Source organism: Diabrotica virgifera, chromosome 1 (genome assembly GCF_917563875.1).
Source record: "Diabrotica virgifera virgifera chromosome 1, PGI_DIABVI_V3a".
NCBI lineage: Eukaryota > Metazoa > Arthropoda > Insecta > Coleoptera > Chrysomelidae > Diabrotica > Diabrotica virgifera.
The window spans coordinates 42,911,756-42,931,163 of NC_065443.1; the positions used below are offsets into that span (position 1 = coordinate 42,911,756).

Genomic DNA, 19,408 nt, shown 5'->3' on the forward strand with positions numbered 1-19,408 from the left:
GTAATTTAATTATTGACCTATATTTTTGTAACACCCTATATAATGTCACTCAAATTCAATAAAATTTATATGAATAGAGTCGTCTTGATATTACGATCATTTCATATTATTGTGCCAACTCTAAATTTTGATTATTACCGGCGCAAATGTTAATTAAAGATTATCGAAATTACATTTTTGAAAAAAAAGCTCATACAGAAGTAAAAACTTCAAATTGTATTCTGGTATAAAATCGTTTACTAAAAACTATCTAAAATGTCATCCAAATGGATTGCAAAACGCTTCCGTTCTAATTCAGAACATCTTCAGTGCATTCTGGTGAGTAGTTTGAAAATAGCACACTATTTAAAGTGGTAACACCATAATATATGGTTTATATATTATTATATTTTAATAGAATATGGTGACTACAAGTCGATATTGTTACATATAATAGAATACATGCTCAAAGGGCAACATGTGTCCCTGGTCGAAAATGCTAGGTACTTGCCAGTTCAATTGGCACATACCAACACATTTTTGAAGTCCATAAAAATGTCATTCGTAGATACCATTAGTATAGGTTCTATTCAAAGAGATGTTGGAGACTGAAACACCAAAATATATAATGAGTAGAGACTGGAAAATATGCACTAAAAAATGTCTAAAATATGCATGCAATATGCATTTTAAAACAAGCTGAATATGCACAATTAACATGCAAATATGCATTTATATATGCACTTATTTTTATATGAATAATTTTATGGTTTACGTTAAATACATAAATAAATAAAAAATAATAAAAATAAATAAATAGGTTTGAATTTAAACCAAATTGTATTATTATTTCTTAATATATTTTTTTAACTTCAGGTTTTGTGACAAATAAAACGGCAAAATATTTTATTTTGACCACAAGATAAATAAGAGTACAATAAAATAAATGTACATATTTTTATTGTTACAATATTGATTCATATTTTCTAAACTAATATTATAAAAAGAGTACAATAAAACAAATTTACATATTTTTATTGTTACAATAAATAATCATATATTGATTCATATTTTCTAAACTAATATTATGTCTTCTATCTGTTAATATTTGTTTATAGGCAGAAAAAGATCTCTCAACGTCACAAGATGTAATTGGGGCATATTTAAACTTTGCTATTAGAGATGGATCCATATTAATATTTTCATCGAAGTTTCCAAAATTGATTATATTATTTATTGAACGCAATAAAGTGAAACCCTCATTTGTGTTTAAAACGTCATCAAGTTTATCTTTAATTTTTACTCCAATTTCCCCATTCAGATTTGTTATTTTCTGTTTAACCGAATCAACAATAGACATACTATTGTGAAGACATAAATTTTGAGCCTCTAATTTTGTAATTGAACTTTCAATGATATCGAAATTCGATTTTATATACAACAATTGATTTTTAATAGACTTTTCTTTAAAAATATTTTGACAGTTATCAATAGCGGTACAAGTCGGATCAAAACTTGAAATAACGCTTTTGATGTCGTCGTAGTGTTCAGATAAAAATATAGCACTTTTAAGCCAAGTTCCCCATCTGGTTAATACTGGTTCTGGTGGTAAAGGAATATCGGGAAGCATCTCCCTATATACCTGTACACGTAGTGGTGCTTTCAGAAATACTTTTTTTACATTATTTATTAAGGTGTTTACATTGGGAAATTCAATTCTAACTTTCTCTGCAACTCTGTTTAGGCCGTGCGCCAAACATGTACAGTGAATTAAATTAGGGAAAAAGATTTTAAGATTGGATGCAGCTTTCATCATATATGAGGCGGCATCACTAAGCATTAATAATATTTTTTCAAATGGTACTTGATCAGGTAAAAAAAAATTTGTTAGGGATTCGTTAACAAATCTAGCTATTGTAGCATAGTTTGTTTTTTCCAAACATTTTACACTAATTAAGTATGAGTTTTTAAAATCGCCAGAGTCGTTAAGAACTCCAACAATTAGATTCGCAATTTGTCGACCCTTTGTATCCGTTGTTTCGTCGACGGAAATCCAAAGATATTCGGCTTTTAACTGATTTTTAATACTCGTCATCACATCTTTGTAACATGCACTGACATATTTTTTCCGAAGAGTTGAAGAACTTGGTATTTGAGCTGGTTTATCTTTAATCTTGCAATAAGTTTTTAAAAAGTTTTGACACGATTTATGTTCTAACTTGTGCAGAGGGATATTGTAGTTCAAAAAAAAATGGCATAAATCCTTTGCAAAGGTTTCTTGCCCAACTGACGTATTCTGAATCTGCAAACTGTTCTGTAGAATCTGCTGGCGAGGTTTATTATCATTTTTTGATAGCTTAGTTTGGTGAAGTGAAGTTTTTATGTGTTGAACTACTTGGAATTTCTTTTGACATGGAATCTGGAATATAATGATAATGATGTTTTAGATGTTTTCGTAAATAGATACCTACATTAAAATGATCAAACTTTTTAAACCTCCCCCAATTTTTTTTTATTTCTCAAAGTGAAATTGAAATCGTCAAACAATAAAGTACAGTCAGTGTACCGTAGTATACAGGGTGGGCCACTCTCAACACCTCGCTCTGTATAAGCCAAACCGTTGCGAACTTTAAAAAACAGTTTTTGAAGAAATGGGACGGTTTGTCATTTTAGAATAGACAGACACATAGATGTGCAAAGAAGTTTGATAAGTTTAAAAATCTATTGAAGTGGAGAACTTACCTTTTTATCACAAATGGTGCAAAACATACTTTCACTGTCGATAACTTTTAGATGATTGTTACTTCCAATCCAACTTCTGAGAAGACTTGATTTTTCCCTTGCTACTTTAGGCATTTTCACAATAATAATAAAATGATTTTTTTACACAGTATAGTCAATAACTTGCAATCACAAAAGTTGAATAATCGGCGATTGATTTAAGACTAACCATTCATAAAATAAAATAATCTATCCTACCCTTAAAATGCTTAAAATTTCGTTTTGGTTGGTTTTCCCAGAATAATTCATAGTTGGCCGACACCAGCAGAAAGTACAGGTAATATTTGTAATGTTATTCAAAATATAATCGGTATTTACTTAGGTAATTTGTAAATTCTGAGAAGTCTATAAATCTTAAATATCCGGATAATGATACCTGCAGCTATAAATAACGCCCATTATGTTTATGGGTACAACAACAAAGGAGCTTAACAGCAAAATATTTACTTTCACATTTTATTTTAATGGATGTTGATGTTACTAATATATACCTTATTTTTAAATGGGGTAGAGTAAATTCCCATCAAAATATGCATTTATATGCTCTTAAATCTCCAAATATGCAAGGCATATGCATTTATGAAAAACATGAGAAATATGCAGCATATATATGCATATGCATTTTGCATATAATCCAGTCTTTAATAATGAGGCAAACACCTGACCAGTAGAAAGAAGGTCAAAGGAAGACCCAAACTTAGATACATGGAACAAGTGGAACAAGATCTGAATACACTTGAGATTACCAACTGGAAGAACAAAGCAAGGAACAGAATAGAATCGCGGAACGTTTTAACCCGTTGTCATTTGTAGGGCATTACTGGAAAAGGAGCCAATAGCCACTTTTTATGTTTCGAGAAAATCGCACTTAATTTTTAATTTGTACTCTAAATCACTCTATCCAAATAGAAAGAAGTTTTGACAATAATATGAATAGCTGAAGTGCGAATTAAATGTAGAGTTTAAAAAAAATTTAAAAATTAAAAAAGAATAATTAGTTTTTTTAAATATTTTGGCGTTTGGTTCTTTTGGTATGTATAGGAAAATGAGACATGGATCTTTTTGTAAACAATGTTTATTTAAAAAAATTACGACAATAATACAAAAGTAAAGCGCCTCTCTCGCAGAACCTCAAAATATGTGGTAATGTATTCTAATCTTATTCTCCGAATTCAAAATCAGCTTCATCACCAAACCCATCTATGTCATCATCGAAATTTCTATGTTGAAGATTTTTATAAAAGTCCAGGATATCTTGGGGAGTAAGAGGTGATAAACTTTTTATATCAGCTAATTTTTTGTCGGAAATAGCTTTTCCTTCTGGATATAAAAGTTTTAATTTTGAAGAAAAAAAATTGGCCGTATATTTTTGTTGTCTTCCTCTTATGCCATTTTTTATATCAATCTCTTGAAACTCACCCTCTTCATGAGTAGATTTAAAAATATTGAAAAGGGTTTATCTTTATTAATTCTAATTACTCTGGATTTTAACCAGCTAACTTTATTAGCTAGTATATCTACTTTTCTGTTAGTAATAAGTTTCTCAATTTCTTTACTGCTTAGGAAATCTTCTTTTACCATTTCGTGAACGATAAACTTACGCTTTTTGAACATTCTACCACCACATCCTTAAACTCTTTAAGGGTAGATTATAATTTGTTTTTTTAAAGCAATTTCATTCTTTGCAAAATTGAAGTCATTGGGTAAATAACTATGGCCAGGCATCAGATATTTAAAATTTATTGTTTTCAATGATTTATGTGTTTCTAGTACACTTTTGAGAAAAAGGACAATTTTTAGGTTCCGGTTCTGACCACCGCAAGAATCAGACCATAAGTTTAGCTCTTCAGTTTCAGGTGAAAAGTGCTTATCAATCACAACTTTCAAGCATGAACCAACTTCTTGCGCTCCTCTTCCAGCGCTGCCCTCTTTCCATATAAAACAATATGGCTGAGTATTGGATCCTTGGTAAATTCCTTCATTATAAATAGAAAGCTGTCTTTTATAATAGATTAAGTTAGTGGGCAGTTTTGGGAGCCCAAATAATTTTTCCATGTAAGTAAGGGTTTCTGTTTTAGCATGTTTTCTCGATTTAGCTTTTTCTAAATCATTTTTCATAGCACATCTTGCATGTTCTGCTTTTTCTAAATGTTGGTTGTGTAAAATACTGGTATTGCTCAATAACTCACGGTCATTTTGACAACTTTTTATTTTTGCTTTTAACTGATCAAAAGTATTGCATGCATCTTGGATAGGTGGTTTCATTTTTAGATTGAAATTTTCGTAAAAAAAATTTTTGTAGGTAAAAAAATCAATTTTTAAGTTTTGGTCTTCCAAAAAAGATTGTACATTTTATTAAGAGTTAAATCGAAAAACAAGTACTTAGCTTCAGTTTCACCCCTGCAATAGTGGGACGCATAAGTTGGAAAAGAACTAATGTGTTTAAAAACACTTTTTTTAATTTCGTCAGGTAGCCTTTTATTTTTACTACCATTGTTGTTTTTAGAATTATCTCTTCCATCTTTAACAATTCCAGCAGAGAACTTTTTTAGAGCAGTATCAACACTTTTCGTAGAGATTTTTAATGATGTGATAAACATATTTCTACATACAATGTTATTATTTAAATGATCTACCACCACATCCTTAAACTCTTTAAGGGTAGATTATAATTTGTTTTTTTAAAGCAATTTCATTCTTTGCAAAATTGAAGTCATTGGGTAAATAACTATGGCCAGGCATCAGATATTTAAAATTTATTGTTTTCAATGATTTATGTGTTTCTAGTACACTTTTGAGAAAAAGGACAATTTTTAGGTTCCGGTTCTGACCACCGCAAGAATCAGACCATAAGTTTAGCTCTTCAGTTTCAGGTGAAAAGTGCTTATCAATCACAACTTTCAAGCATGAACCAACTTCTTGCGCTCCTCTTCCAGCGCTGCCCTCTTTCCATATAAAACAATATGGCTGAGTATTGGATCCTTGGTAAATTCCTTCATTATAAATAGAAAGCTGTCTTTTATAATAGATTAAGTTAGTGGGCAGTTTTGGGAGCCCAAATAATTTTTCCATGTAAGTAAGGGTTTCTGTTTTAGCATGTTTTCTCGATTTAGCTTTTTCTAAATCATTTTTCATAGCACATCTTGCATGTTCTGCTTTTTCTAAATGTTGGTTGTGTAAAATACTGGTATTGCTCAATAACTCACGGTCATTTTGACAACTTTTTATTTTTGCTTTTAACTGATCAAAAGTATTGCATGCATCTTGGATAGGTGGTTTCATTTTTAGATTGAAATTTTCGTAAAAAAAATTTTTGTAGTTAAAAAAATCAATTTTTAAGTTTTGGTCTTCCAAAAAAGATTGTACATTTTATTAAGAGTTAAATCGAAAAACAAGTACTTAGCTTCAGTTTCACCCCTGCAATAGTGGGACGCATAAGTTGGAAAAGAACTAATGTGTTTAAAAACACTTTTTTTAATTTCGTCAGGTAGCCTTTTATTTTTACTACCATTGTTGTTTTTAGAATTATCTCTTCCATCTTTAACAATTCCAGCAGAGAACTTTTTTAGAGCAGTATCAACACTTTTCGTAGAGATTTTTAATGATGTGATAAACATATTTCTACATACAATGTTATTATTTAAATGATATATGTGGGAAAACTTTCTTAAGTTACTTTGCGTGTTCCTTTTTCTTTAGATGCCTTGCTGTCTAACTGAAGCAGCTACAAAATTATTCTGACTTTCATAAGTTTGCAAAGCCCAAAACTGTTGTTCCGCACTACTCTAGTCTCTTTCACTACCATCGCTAGTATTTTTTTTCTCTTAAAGATATTTTTTCTCTTAAAACTCTGGAAAACACTGGGACGTTAAACGTGTCGTAAACTGGCGTACACTATTTAAAACGACCCAGGCGCCAAATGTCAATAAAAAGCATTTATTTACAAAGAACCAACCACCGTGTCTGTCGCTTGGATCTCTTTTAATAAACGCGCGAACGCTGTTTTGTGAGTTTGTCAGTTGGTTCGACAAGCGGTAGAGTAAGCTAGAGTATATCTATATATATGTGGGCTGGATCTTTTGCCAGTATTTAAATATAGTTGCTTAAAGGCGCTTGGTACATGTAATGCAAATTTTAAGATTTTGGCGTTTGGCTCCTTTTCCAGTAACATCCTTCATTTATTATCTAGAACATAGGAGTCTTACTACTTGGAGTATCTTCTTCTTCTTCTTCTTGTGCCACTCCTATCGGAGATTGGAAATCATCAAGGCTACCCTGACTTTGTTTACAGCTGACCTAAAAATTCATTAGTGGTGCAGCCAAACCACTCTCTCAAATTCCGCATCCACGACATTCTTCTACGGCCTGGATTCCGTTTTCCTTCTATTTTTCCTTGCATTATATTTTGAAGTAATGCGTATTTATGACCTCTCATCAGGTGACCCAAATACTCGAGTTTTCTTCGTTTTATCGTTAATAAAATTTCTGGGTCTCTTCCTATCCTTCGTATTACTTCAAGATTTGTGATTCTTTCAACCCAACTTATCTTCAGCATTCGACGGTAGCACCACATCTCGAAACTTTCAATATTTTTTATGTTGTTCTGTTTGAGAGTCCAGGCCTCTACACCGTATAATAGCGTGTTAAATACGTAGCCACTTAGCATTCTTAATCGTAGAGGGATGCTTATATCTCTGTTGCAGAAGAATTTTCTCATCTTTATGAAGGTGGCCCTGGCAATTTCGATACGTCTTTTTATTTCATTGTTTTGGTCTCCAGTTTCGTTTATTAAAGTTCCCAATTATTTATAACTTGATACTTTTTCAATTTGAATGCCGTTTTTACTAATATGTGCTGGTTGTGTCATGATTTTACTGAAGACCATATACTTGGTTTTTTTGATATTAATGTTTATGCCATAATTGTTGCAAGCAATATTTATGTTTGTAAGTAATCGTTGTAATTCTTCTACTGTTCTTGCAACTAGTACAGTGTCGTCTGCGTATGGAGTATTATTTACAACCTCTCCATTGATTACGATTCCTTCATTTGCTTGCAAAAGGGCTTCCTGACAGATGCTTTCACTATATACAGTAAATAGCAGTGGTGACAAAATGCATCCCTGTCTTACTCCTCTACGTATTTCTATTGCTTTTGATATCTCGTTTTCTATTTTGATGTTAGCTTTCTGATTCCAATATAAGTTGAGAATTATTCGCAGATCTTTATTATCTATGTCTTTCCTTTCAAGAATGTCTCTTAGTCTATCGTGGCGTACTCTGTCAAACGCTTTTTCAAAATCGATAAAACATGCATGTACTTCTTGATTAACGTCTAGGCATCTTTGTGTAAGAACATTCAAACCGAAGAGAGCTTCTCGAGTACCTAGTCCTTTTCTGAACCCCATCTGTGTATTACTAATATCTGACTCCAACTTTTGATAAACTCGGTTGTGGATGATTTTTAGAAATATCCTTAGTAGATGGCTCATTAAAGATATTGTTCGATGTTCTGAACATTCTTTTGCATTGGATTTCTTTGGCAGTGTAGCGAATGTAGACAGCAGCCACTCTTGAGGTATAATACCAGTATTGTATACTGTGTTAAATAAGTGCAATATTATACCTGTTGATTCATCATTCAAGAGCTTTAGTAATTCAGTAGGAACCTCATCGGGTCCATTTGCCTTTCCAGTTTTGGAATTTCTAAGTGCCATTTCTACTTCACATTTTAGGATTTCAGGTCCCGTTTCACCATTTACCTTGTCAATGTTATTTCTGTTGTCCTCAAACAATTCTCTTATGTATTCACTCCATCTATTAATTTTTTCTGTTAAGTCTACAATAATATTTCCGTCTTTGTCCTTAAGCAAACTTATTTGATGTCTTCTTTGGGTTCCTGTAAGTTCTTTTACTTTTTTATGTATATTGAATGTGTCATACTTTCTTTCATAGTCTTCCATTTCTACACATTGCTCTTTAATCCATGATTCTTTGGCCTTCTTTATTATTTGCTTTATGTTCTTATCAACCTCTCTGTATTTTTCTGAATTATTCTTCAATTTGCGTCTTTCATCCATTAGTTCTAGTATGTCTGGTGTCATCCACACCTTATGTTTCTTGGGAGATTTGGTTAGGTGTTTCTTTCCCGTAGTTCTTATTATAGTGTTTACATACTTCAGTTTTTCATCTATGTTGTCTGTTCTGCGGATTTGGTTTTCTGCTACACTGAGGTCGGTGTTGATTTCTTCGCGCACTGTTTGTCGTCGGTGTTCACTTTTAAGCTGACTTAAGTCTAACGTTGGGATGATGGTTTTTTTCATTTTCTTTGGTCTAGCTTCTAACACAGATACTACTGGATTATGATCCGAACCGATATCAGTTCCAGGGTAAGTTTTATTAGATTTCACGGCATTACGGTATCTTTTTGTCACCATTATGTAATCTATTTGGTTTCTGATTACTTTTTCTTGTGTGTGTTGAGGTGACGTCCACGTATACAGTCTCCTTGGGGGTAATTTAAAGAATGTATTAGTTATTATTAAATCTTCGCTTTGACAAAACTGAACTAAACTATCACCCCTTTCATTTCTATTACCTAAGCCGTATTCACCGACATTTTCTCCAACTTTACCCTGACCTACCTTGGCGTTCAGATCGCCCATTACTATGTTAATGTGTTGTCTCTTTGTTGTTCTCATCACCTCTTCTAAGTTATTATAGAATTGTTCTATTTCCTCTTCGTCTTTGTCTGCTGTAGGAGCGTACACTTGTATGATGTTTATTATGTTCTTCTTATCTTTCAGTTGTATTAACATCACGCGCTCTGAGAATGGAGTAAAATTTGCTACAGCATCTTTCCATTTTTTTGAGATGATGACTCCAACTCCGTATCGATGGGTTGTGGTGTCACTTCCGGCATAATAAAACATACCATGATTAGTTGTGGGGCATTTGCCATTTCCTGGCCATTGTGTATCGCTTATGCCTAATATGTCTATACCCAAACGATCCATTTCCAACACGGCGTTATCTAATTTTCCCGAAGAGAATAAGCTCCTCACATTCCACGTAGCAATTTTTATGGTTGTCTTTTTCTTATTACAAGGGTTTCTCAGGTTTACGACAGAGGAAGCCTTGTACTTATCTATTTGTCTTCCTCTGCCGGATCTTGGTATCCGATGTCCATGATCAGTACTTCTCCTTTGCATGTCCACCATGATGATTACTACTAGGGGTACTCTATGAGTCCTTAATGCAGTGGTTCCCCGTTGCCTTCTGCATCCTTATGCCGTTGACCATTCTGTAGGGTTCATCCGCCTTCGAGACCGATTTCTCAGTCTCAGGACAAAAGAGTGCCCTAACACTTACTAGCTCATCCACCCGAAACTGTTGGCTAGTAAGTGGAGATTGCTTATACCGGCAATCGCTCGGTGGTTACCCTCACGTAGTTTCGCCTACAGACCAATGCAGTTGCCCAGGGTGTGGCACGTGGAGCCATAAGTGACAGTTGGATGTCTTATGAGGACCAGTTACTTCGAACCATCTCCCGTATATTACGCTCGATGTGGCCGTTCTCATAAAAGGTACTACCTCTATAAAATACCCCTCATGTACGTACCCATTAGATTTCTAATGGGTATGAACATGGGTTCTAATTTCTAGAGGGTACGTACCCTCATGTACTTATGTACGTACCCATTAGATTTCTAAATTTTATTATGTCAATTTACTCCGATATTAAGAACAATTCAGAGTTAGCGTCATGATTTGAAATGATCGCAATTTCGAGACGAATCTATCCATGTAAATTTTATATGAATTTGAAAGAGATTATATTTCCCATAAGATGTTTGCGGTGTCTTTTTACTCGTATAAAACTATCGGTAATATTGTTCTTAATTTGGAAATATTCATGAAATTGTTTTATAAATATCTGAATAGCGGCGTACACACGATAGACGTACCTTGATGATGCTCCATAAGAAATATATCCACTTTTTATATGGATATCATATAGATAATGATACTCTGAAGCCCCAAAAAGTTCTAATGTTAGTGCCTCCAAGAACAGACTTAGTACATTGCTCTAATAACTTATGTACATGTAACAAAGCTGATATTTCCTGTATATCTCGATGCAGATATACAGATTATTTTAACAGTAATTTTTTTTCATATTATAAAAAAAATTATTGCAAAAATAGTATTATCTAATAAATAAGAATAACTTTCTTTTAAGTTATATTTCTGAAATCTTAAGTTTTCATTTTATTTTTCTCATTGAGTACAAAAAATCGAAGAAAAAGTAAATGGAATGAAAGGCGATACGAGTCACTTTAGTTATATTTTTATGAGGACTAAGTTATAAAATTATATGATAAAATTGTATTCGTATCCTCATGAAAAATTAAGATAACTTATACATAATATGGATATTATGTATTATATGTATAAATTATCATAATTTGTATCAAAGTTATCGCGCGAACCTTCTCGCTGTGAGCCGTTCTTGCGCCTCTGAGCGCGGTATTAAAATATCCATATATTAATCAAAAATAATTCTACGAATATTTTCCTAAGCACAAAATGTTCCTTTTGATTTTTTATATCATTATTGTTAGTTAAACTATAAATATTTATAGCTCAAATTTGATAAAATCCCTTATAAACAAATCAATATACACATTTTATAAGAAAATTCTAACTTCAAACGGGTATAACTTTAAAGAAATAAAGGTAAAGTAGTACTTTATTTGAAAGTCTGTGAATTAAGCTTTAAAATGAGACTTTGTAAAGCTCAATCGCATTCGTAGTAGCCGAGTTGCGATCAAAAAATCATCGAAATATACTGAAATTTCGCAAATTCCAATTTGCATTAGGCACTCATTTTACAATATCTTGAGTTATAATTATTGGATTTAAGTTTGGTAAACACTATTTTCTTTGTTTTTTTTTATAAGGGAACAACTTTTATTTGAAAAATGTTTTCTTATCTCTTTTAGTTTATGAGCTAGATCCTTATAAACAATTTATAAACAATTGAATTGTTTATAACAATTTTTTGACCACTCGGATCGAAATCCCCCCTCGAAATTCGTAATCAGCAGACGAAAATCCATAAGAAACCGTTAAGTTTTCCCATCAGAATTGAAAAGGCCAATGTGATTTAGCTGGAGCCTAGTGTAACGGTTTATCAACATCCAAAATTGAGATCAAGGCATATTCATTTAATTCTTAAATGTACTAGAAACAAAACCAAAACATACACATTTGTTTAAATTTTAGTAGGTGACCTAGATTTGTTAGAAGCACCAGTCGACGATAATGCATAGTCATCTAATTCATATTTTCGTATGTCATGGTCAAGCTGAATCGGCAATATAAACAAACTGGATGTTACAAGTTTGTTTATATACTTATACATGAAGGCACCGTGATTTATTCTAATTGATTCGTTAATTAAATATCATTCTTAATCCAGATGCACTCGTAGATGGTTCTACTTTAAGCACACCAACTTGTTACTGATAATAATTAGTAGTGTTCAATAAATAAAGTATGGACAAATAAGGTATTCCTAACAACCAACCCTCTTCTCAGAGTAACTACCCCATTACAACAACGTATTCTTTTATACTAGATTATATTAAAAATATAATTTAGGCTCCAATAATAAATTTTAATATATAAATTTTAGATCAATCCAAGATCACAAAATAATGAAGGTATTGTTATTTATTTTGAGTATACCCACTACTTTTGGATCAAATATTCTAATGATAGATGAAATTTTATCGCCAAGTCATCAAATATGGAATTATGTATTGGTTGAAGCCCTTCTAGATAAAGGACACCATGTCACTCTGATCGGACCGAAAACGATAGATGTTATTGTGCATAGTAATTTTACCATGTATGAGTTAGAAGGTAAGGTTATAGTCAGGAATCCCAGGCGTATTTTCACCATTTACTACTAACAAGCTAATTTTTCGTGAGTAGCTTTACTTTGACGAGACACGTAACTTTTTTCCTTAAAACAATTTCCGTATACGTGGTAGATAACAAAGATAGCAGGGATAGTCCAGTCGGGTTAGACGAATAACGAGCCTAACCTTTTATGCCGAGCTCCTAATTTTTTTTTTGCTAATCTTTAGGGAGGGTCAGTAGTAGTGTAAATTTAAAATCTCAACTGAATTGCGTTAACCGTAATTTTGGTTTTAGACGGGAACAGTTTTTGCTCAATTCTCCGCCATTTTCAACTTCTACACAAAAAGTATGTCAACTAAAATTGCTGAAAATGTGATTTTCTAAGTATAATTCCTTTCATTACAATATTTTCCGTGCGGTCGATATTTTCAGATATATGGGGGAAAATAATAACTGCCATTATTGTCATAATGAAAGAAATTGTAGATTTAGAAATTTAGAACTCTTAGCAACCTATTAGTATAATATAATATTTATAGATTAGGTACCGTTGAAGACCGACATGATCAATTAAAACAGAATATTGGTGATATTTAGAGACTAGTGACTAGTGACTTTCTTGGGTGTGAATCTCTTTTTAGTTTAGTCCTCATAATTTAAAAGCAAAGCATAGTTCAATACAATCCAAGAAAATTATGATAGACCTTACTTAACCTCTCCATGTAAATAATCTAACAGTGTCTTTCAAAATAAATCTAAAGTGTTGTATAAAGTTGTAGAATTATCTTTTCTACAACTTTTGATCAAGCTTAGGTTTCGTAAGATTGTTAAGGTGGGAAATAAAGAAAGTAAAAATTAGAATATTGAATGGGTTGCATATGTGAGTGCATATTAAATGAAGTAAAATTGTATTACTTCATTTAAAAATTAGAAATTAAATTTTTCGTTCATTTATTTATTTTCTACATATTAACCTTAATTTCCATTAAGTAAATTTTGTATACAAGTCCGTCCACTATAACTTTTCCCGTGCGTCACGATTCATTTTCAAACAAATTAAGTCAAAACATAAAGTGAAACGAACGTTGATTTGTATATACATTTTGTATACTTTACACTATATACTACACACATCGGCGTACGTTTCACTTTATGTTTTGATTTAATTTGTTTCAAAATGGGTCGTGACGCATGGGAAAAGTTATAGCGGACGAACAATATAATTTTAAACATTTAAATAGATATCTGTTTTGGAATTTTCAGACTTGCATAAAGCTGTAGAAGAGATTATGGACCCCAATGAAATTCAACAATATGGTATATATGGAAATCTTAAATTACTGTACGAATACACTGACAATACTTGCTTCCATATTTCAAAATCACCGACCATACAAAAATTGATACAAGAAAATAGAAACACCAGGTTTGATCTTATTGTCATTGACATGTCATTAGGAGGTTGTCTTTTGCCCGTGATAGAAAAGTTTAATTATCCTCCAAGTATTGCGGTGTGTCCTTTTCTTTTGGTACCATATTTATCAGAGCTATTTGGAAACAGCGTACACCCAGCATTTGTTCCACATATGTACTCAAAGTTCACCAGCAAGATGAGCTACTTCGAAAGAATACAAAACTATGTATACACATATGGGGAAATATATCTGTGGTCCCGAATATACAAAACAAGGCGCACCGAAATCGCCAAAATGGCCTTTGGAGAAGATGTAGCTCCCATTGAAAAATTGGAGAGGCATTTATCGCTGGTGCTGACCAATATTATAATGGGTTTTAACTATGCGAGACCTTTAACGCCAAACATTATTCCTGTTGGAGGACTGCATATTCGACCTGCTAGGAAACTACCTAATGTAAGTTTTCTATTAATTGTTTCTTACTGTGTAGGTGTGTCAATGTAGAACGAAAATTTGCATTGTTTCGAAAAAATTCAAATTGGCTTATATTTTTCTAAAACTTTCTTGTTAGTTTATATGTTAAAGTAAAAAGTTCTACTCACAGATTAAGCCTCTAATTTTTTATTAATGGTAAGAACAGAGCAAGGGGGTCGAGGTGGAGGTGTAGGTCGCGGTGGATGCTACTAGTTAAGTCGCGGTCGATGTCGACAGAACATAGCAAGGAGGTCACCTGCGCTGTCAGTATCAAGTGTAGTAGTTTAATGAAATTTGAATGAAAAAAGACTGTTCTTTTGCGATGTTGTGTCAGTCAAGTGATGATAGTGATGAAATGTCAGCTGTAAATAATCAGATCCTCCTTCATATTTCAAAAATTTCCTGAATTTAAGTACTTTAGAAGTTCAAAAATAAACTGAATACAAAAAAGGGATTATATAATAAGTGTCAACTCAGATAGCGCAGGTAATGACTAAAGCTCGGATTATAGGCAAAATGCCTTTTTTGCCTATTTTGCCTATTATAATTGTTTTTTCCTCTTTTTGCCTTTTTTCGTAAATTCCGCCTATTTGTGCCTTTTTTAAAATTTCATGGTACTACCCATGATATTATTCTATTACTAAACCATTCTATAATAAAATTTTGGGTCAATAATGAAATATCAATGGTTTGTTTATATAACAGATTTATAACAGATTTCTAGGAAAATGTACCTGGTCGAGACTTGAGGGTTAATTATTTGGAAATCCCTAAGCTTTATTAGTTTATTATCAGTTGTACAGTCGGTTACTGTATCAGAGTTTAGTCACAAATTGCTATATCCTAGTTTAGTTTTTTTGCGTATACCGAAAAGCAAAGAACACGTTTTAAAACGTTTTAGACATTTGTCTGAAAAGATGACACCTAAATTAAGGCTATGGATCGCACCTTATTCGGAACTTTCTCTAGAAGGAGATGGAGCATTTTGTAAACCATGCGGCAAATCGGTAAGTTTTATTTTTTTTCTTTTTTTTTTCTCGTCCCACAACATAACTAAATTCTAAAGCGGTTTTAGAATTCTAATTATTTTTTTTTAATTCTCAGATTTCAAGTAGAAGAAAGTACTTTATTGACCAGCATTTTGGAACCCCACTTCATAAACGTAATTTGGAAAAATTAAATTCCTCTAAGTTAGCCCGAATATCTCTGCGGGATAGTTTAATCAGTTCAAAAAAAAAGAGGAAGACGCATTTAAATTTGATTTATGCCAGATGATGATTGCATCCAACATTCCTCTATATAAAGTTAATAACCCTAGTTTTAAATGCTTTTTCGAAAAATATCTTAATAAATCCTTACCGGACGAGAGTACATTGAGAAAACATACTGTGGAAAAATGTTATGTGGAATGTATTTCAAAAATTAAGCGGGAGTTAGAGGGCAATTTTTGTATATTATCGTGGATGAAACGACAGATGTATGCGGCAGGTATATAGCTAATTTAATGATTGGAATTTTGAACGAAAACTTTGCGAGAAAACCTTATTTAGTTGCCGTTAAAGAATTGGAAAAAACAAACAATTTAACAATAAGTCGATTTATACAAGATAGTTTAACAAACCTCTTTTTACCCAACCCTATACCAGTGAATAAAATAGTTTTAATGCTGTCAGATGCTGCGGCATATATGTTAAAAGCTGCTGTTAATTTAAAGATTTTTTATCCTAATTTAATTCATTGCACTTGTGTAGCCCACGGGGTAAATAGAATTGCTGAAGAAATAAGAATCTGTTTCCGTTGGTAAATAATTGTATAAATTTTATGAAAAAAGTTTTTGTAAAGGCTCCGTTGAGGGTGCAAATATATAAAGAAAGACTTCCCGGTGTCCCTTTGCCACCTAAACCAGTAATTACAAGGTGGGGAATGAAATAGAATTAGTTATGTCAGAATTTGATGATGATATTTCCGAAGCCATTCGAGAAGCAAAAAAAATATTAAAAAATCCCAAATTGAAACAGGAACTCGCTTATATCAATGATAATTATAAATTAATAGTTACCACAATTACCTTATTAGAAAAACCAGAGATAAATTTATGTGAGTCAGTAAAATTAATAGATAATTTAAAGACGAAAATTAAATCGGCACCTGGAAGTAACGGTCAATTAATTTTTAAAAAAATGAAATATGTTTTCGACAAGAATGAAGGTTTTTCGTTTTTATCTAATGTTGCTAAAGTTTTGAATGGTACATTTTCCGAGGAATTACAAATTATGCCAGATTTACTATCCGCTCTGAAATATGCTCCAATTATATCTGTCGATGTCGAACATTCGTTTTCAATGTACAAATTAATTTTAAGTGATCGAAGACATAGTTTTAAGACCGAAAATATTGAAAAACATTTAGTTGTTTCCATTAATGATAAAATTTTAAGTGGTTATAAATAATAAGTTATATTCCTTTATTGCCTATATTTTGCCTAAATGTTAATATTCCTGCCTTTTTTAATAAAAATCTTTGCCTCTATAGGCGCCTTTTTCTTCAATTTTTGTTGCCTATAAATCCGAGCTTTAGTAATGACAACTTGGCTTCGAACGAACCGATCACAAGGAAGCATCCTTGTAGGAAGCGCAGTATACATTCATGTAAAATAAACTCATTTTATTTTCAAAAGCATCGATGTAAACCTCCTGGATGGCATCGCGCTAAACCTCCACCGCGACTTACCTGCTCTGTTCTCTTCCATTCACTACAATGTGTTTGTTTTACATGGATATCGACATCCACCGCGACCTACACCTCCACCTCCACCGCGACCCACTTGTTCTGTTCTTACCCTATTTGTTTAAACAATAAAAAAAAATTTTGTATAAATAATTTTTTAAATATCCTTGAATTCATCATTTTACTTTGATCAAAAAGGTTTCTATTTTGTTTTTGATTATGCTGAATCCGAGTCTGATGTCACAATTTGAAAATTAAAATATATTGAGCTCTTACACAGTATGTCTGTGTAGTTAGGAACCATATGGGAAACTTTTTTTATTTCAAATTTTACGAAAAAAGATATTCCTCATAAAATACTCTGCATGGTCTAAAATATAAAAGTCAACCATCAGATATCAAATTTTATCAATTTTATACGAGGTATGTCAAAAATATTAATCTCGTTCAAGAGTAGAGTACGTTTATGTACACACTGGCAAAATTAAAGAAACACCTTAAAAATCTTTGATGTCTCGAATTTCCTAAACCACTTGTCCGATGTGAGTGATTTTTTTAGTATATTATAGCATTATTATTTAAGAATATCAGTGTAATAATATTGTTGCTAGACAAGTAAATGTCATTTTATATCGGGTGTAAAAATCATACTGTGTTTTTTTTCCTTAAAGTTCGAAACACCCTGTGGAATTTTCTAACATATATAAAATATTGAAATTAAAAGTCTACTGTAGCCTAAGGCTTTCTTAACATTTTCTTTTTTGATTCATTTGCTTGTGTTTGATAATAAAAAAGTTACACACTTATCAACTGGCTATGTTCTTTATCAATACAGGGCGTTTCTAAATAAGTGCGACAAAGTTTCTGATTCTGCATAAAAAAATAATGACCGTTTGCTTAAAAAACATATGTCCGCAAATGTTTCGAGGTACGGGATGTTGAATTTTTTCTTACAAACTGACGATTTATTTATTGCTCTAAAACCGATCAAGATACGCAAATGAAATTTGGTAGGTTTTGAGAGGTTGTTATGACACATTTTTTGATATACAATTTAAGAATTTTATATTCACTATTGGCGTGCATACAGGATATATTTAAAATGTTTATACCCGTATGCACGCCAATGGTGAATATAAAATTCTTAGTTGTATGTCAAAAAATGCTCAATAACTACCTCTTAAAACCTACCAAATTTTATTTGCATATGTCAACCGGTTTTAGAGCAATAAATAAATCGTCAGTTTGTAAGAAAAAATTCAAAATCTCACTCGGACACGAAGCATTTCCGTTTACAAAAGAAAACGGTCATTATTGAAGTTATACTTCTTTAGGCGCAATTGAGATTGAGGGTGAATTTATATTGATCTGCGCGCATGCGCACACCGACAGTTTGGTATTAGTCTTTATACGAGCTCTGATTGGGTGTTGAAATTATCTGTGAATAATTGTTCAATATGGAGGTTATCGGTAAACAAAAATGTTGTATAATATATTAGTTTTTATTGTTGTGAGGACAGAAATCAAATCAAATTTATATTTATAGTGACTTTTTAAATAGTTTTGAAAAGCCACAGGTACTTAGTTCTAAATGTTTCAGTTGTATTCCAATAAAAAATTATCTTCATACCTATTTGGAAAATGTAAAAATAAATAATGTACTTACCTAGTACTTGCTATGCTATACCCCTAGTAGGCAATGCTTTAATTTACATAATCTGATTACGAACAAACTTTCTACAAATTTTCATCTAATGTATCGTTTTCTTACTCTATATATTGTTGTATTTTAATTCGACAAAAATCAAACTAATAAAAATTCATATAAACAAAATGTCAAAAAGTTGTTCAGTTTGTGTATATTCCCACATAACGTATACGCGAAGGTGGTGCAGTTTGAAATCGCTTCGACTCTCGTACGGCGGGATACACGGGAAGTAGGTTCAAGCCCAATGCAAGTTATATCATTTTTTATTGTTTTATAGATTTTATGATTGAAAGTATATTATTATATAATTTTTTTCAGAAAATACGTATTTAATTAAAATTTTTGGCAACAATTATTGTTCAGAAATCATTTGTGGCATTTTTCAATGTGTTTGT

General features: G+C 32.0%; 1 protein-coding gene across 3 annotated transcripts in view; it reads left to right on the forward strand.

The window, feature by feature from the left end:
• LOC114335966 (UDP-glycosyltransferase UGT5-like) overlaps positions 1-19,408 on the forward strand; it is a 60,667-nt gene that overhangs the window by 17,548 nt on the left and 23,711 nt on the right. For all 3 annotated transcript variants that reach the window (XM_028286265.1, XM_050653581.1, XM_050653686.1), the window contains 2 exons: positions 12,460-12,689; positions 13,953-14,560. In XM_028286265.1, coding sequence (XP_028142066.1) covers positions 12,482-12,689; positions 13,953-14,560 — 816 coding nt within the window. In that variant the 5' untranslated portion in view covers positions 12,460-12,481. The remainder of the gene's footprint in view (positions 1-12,459; positions 12,690-13,952; positions 14,561-19,408) is intronic.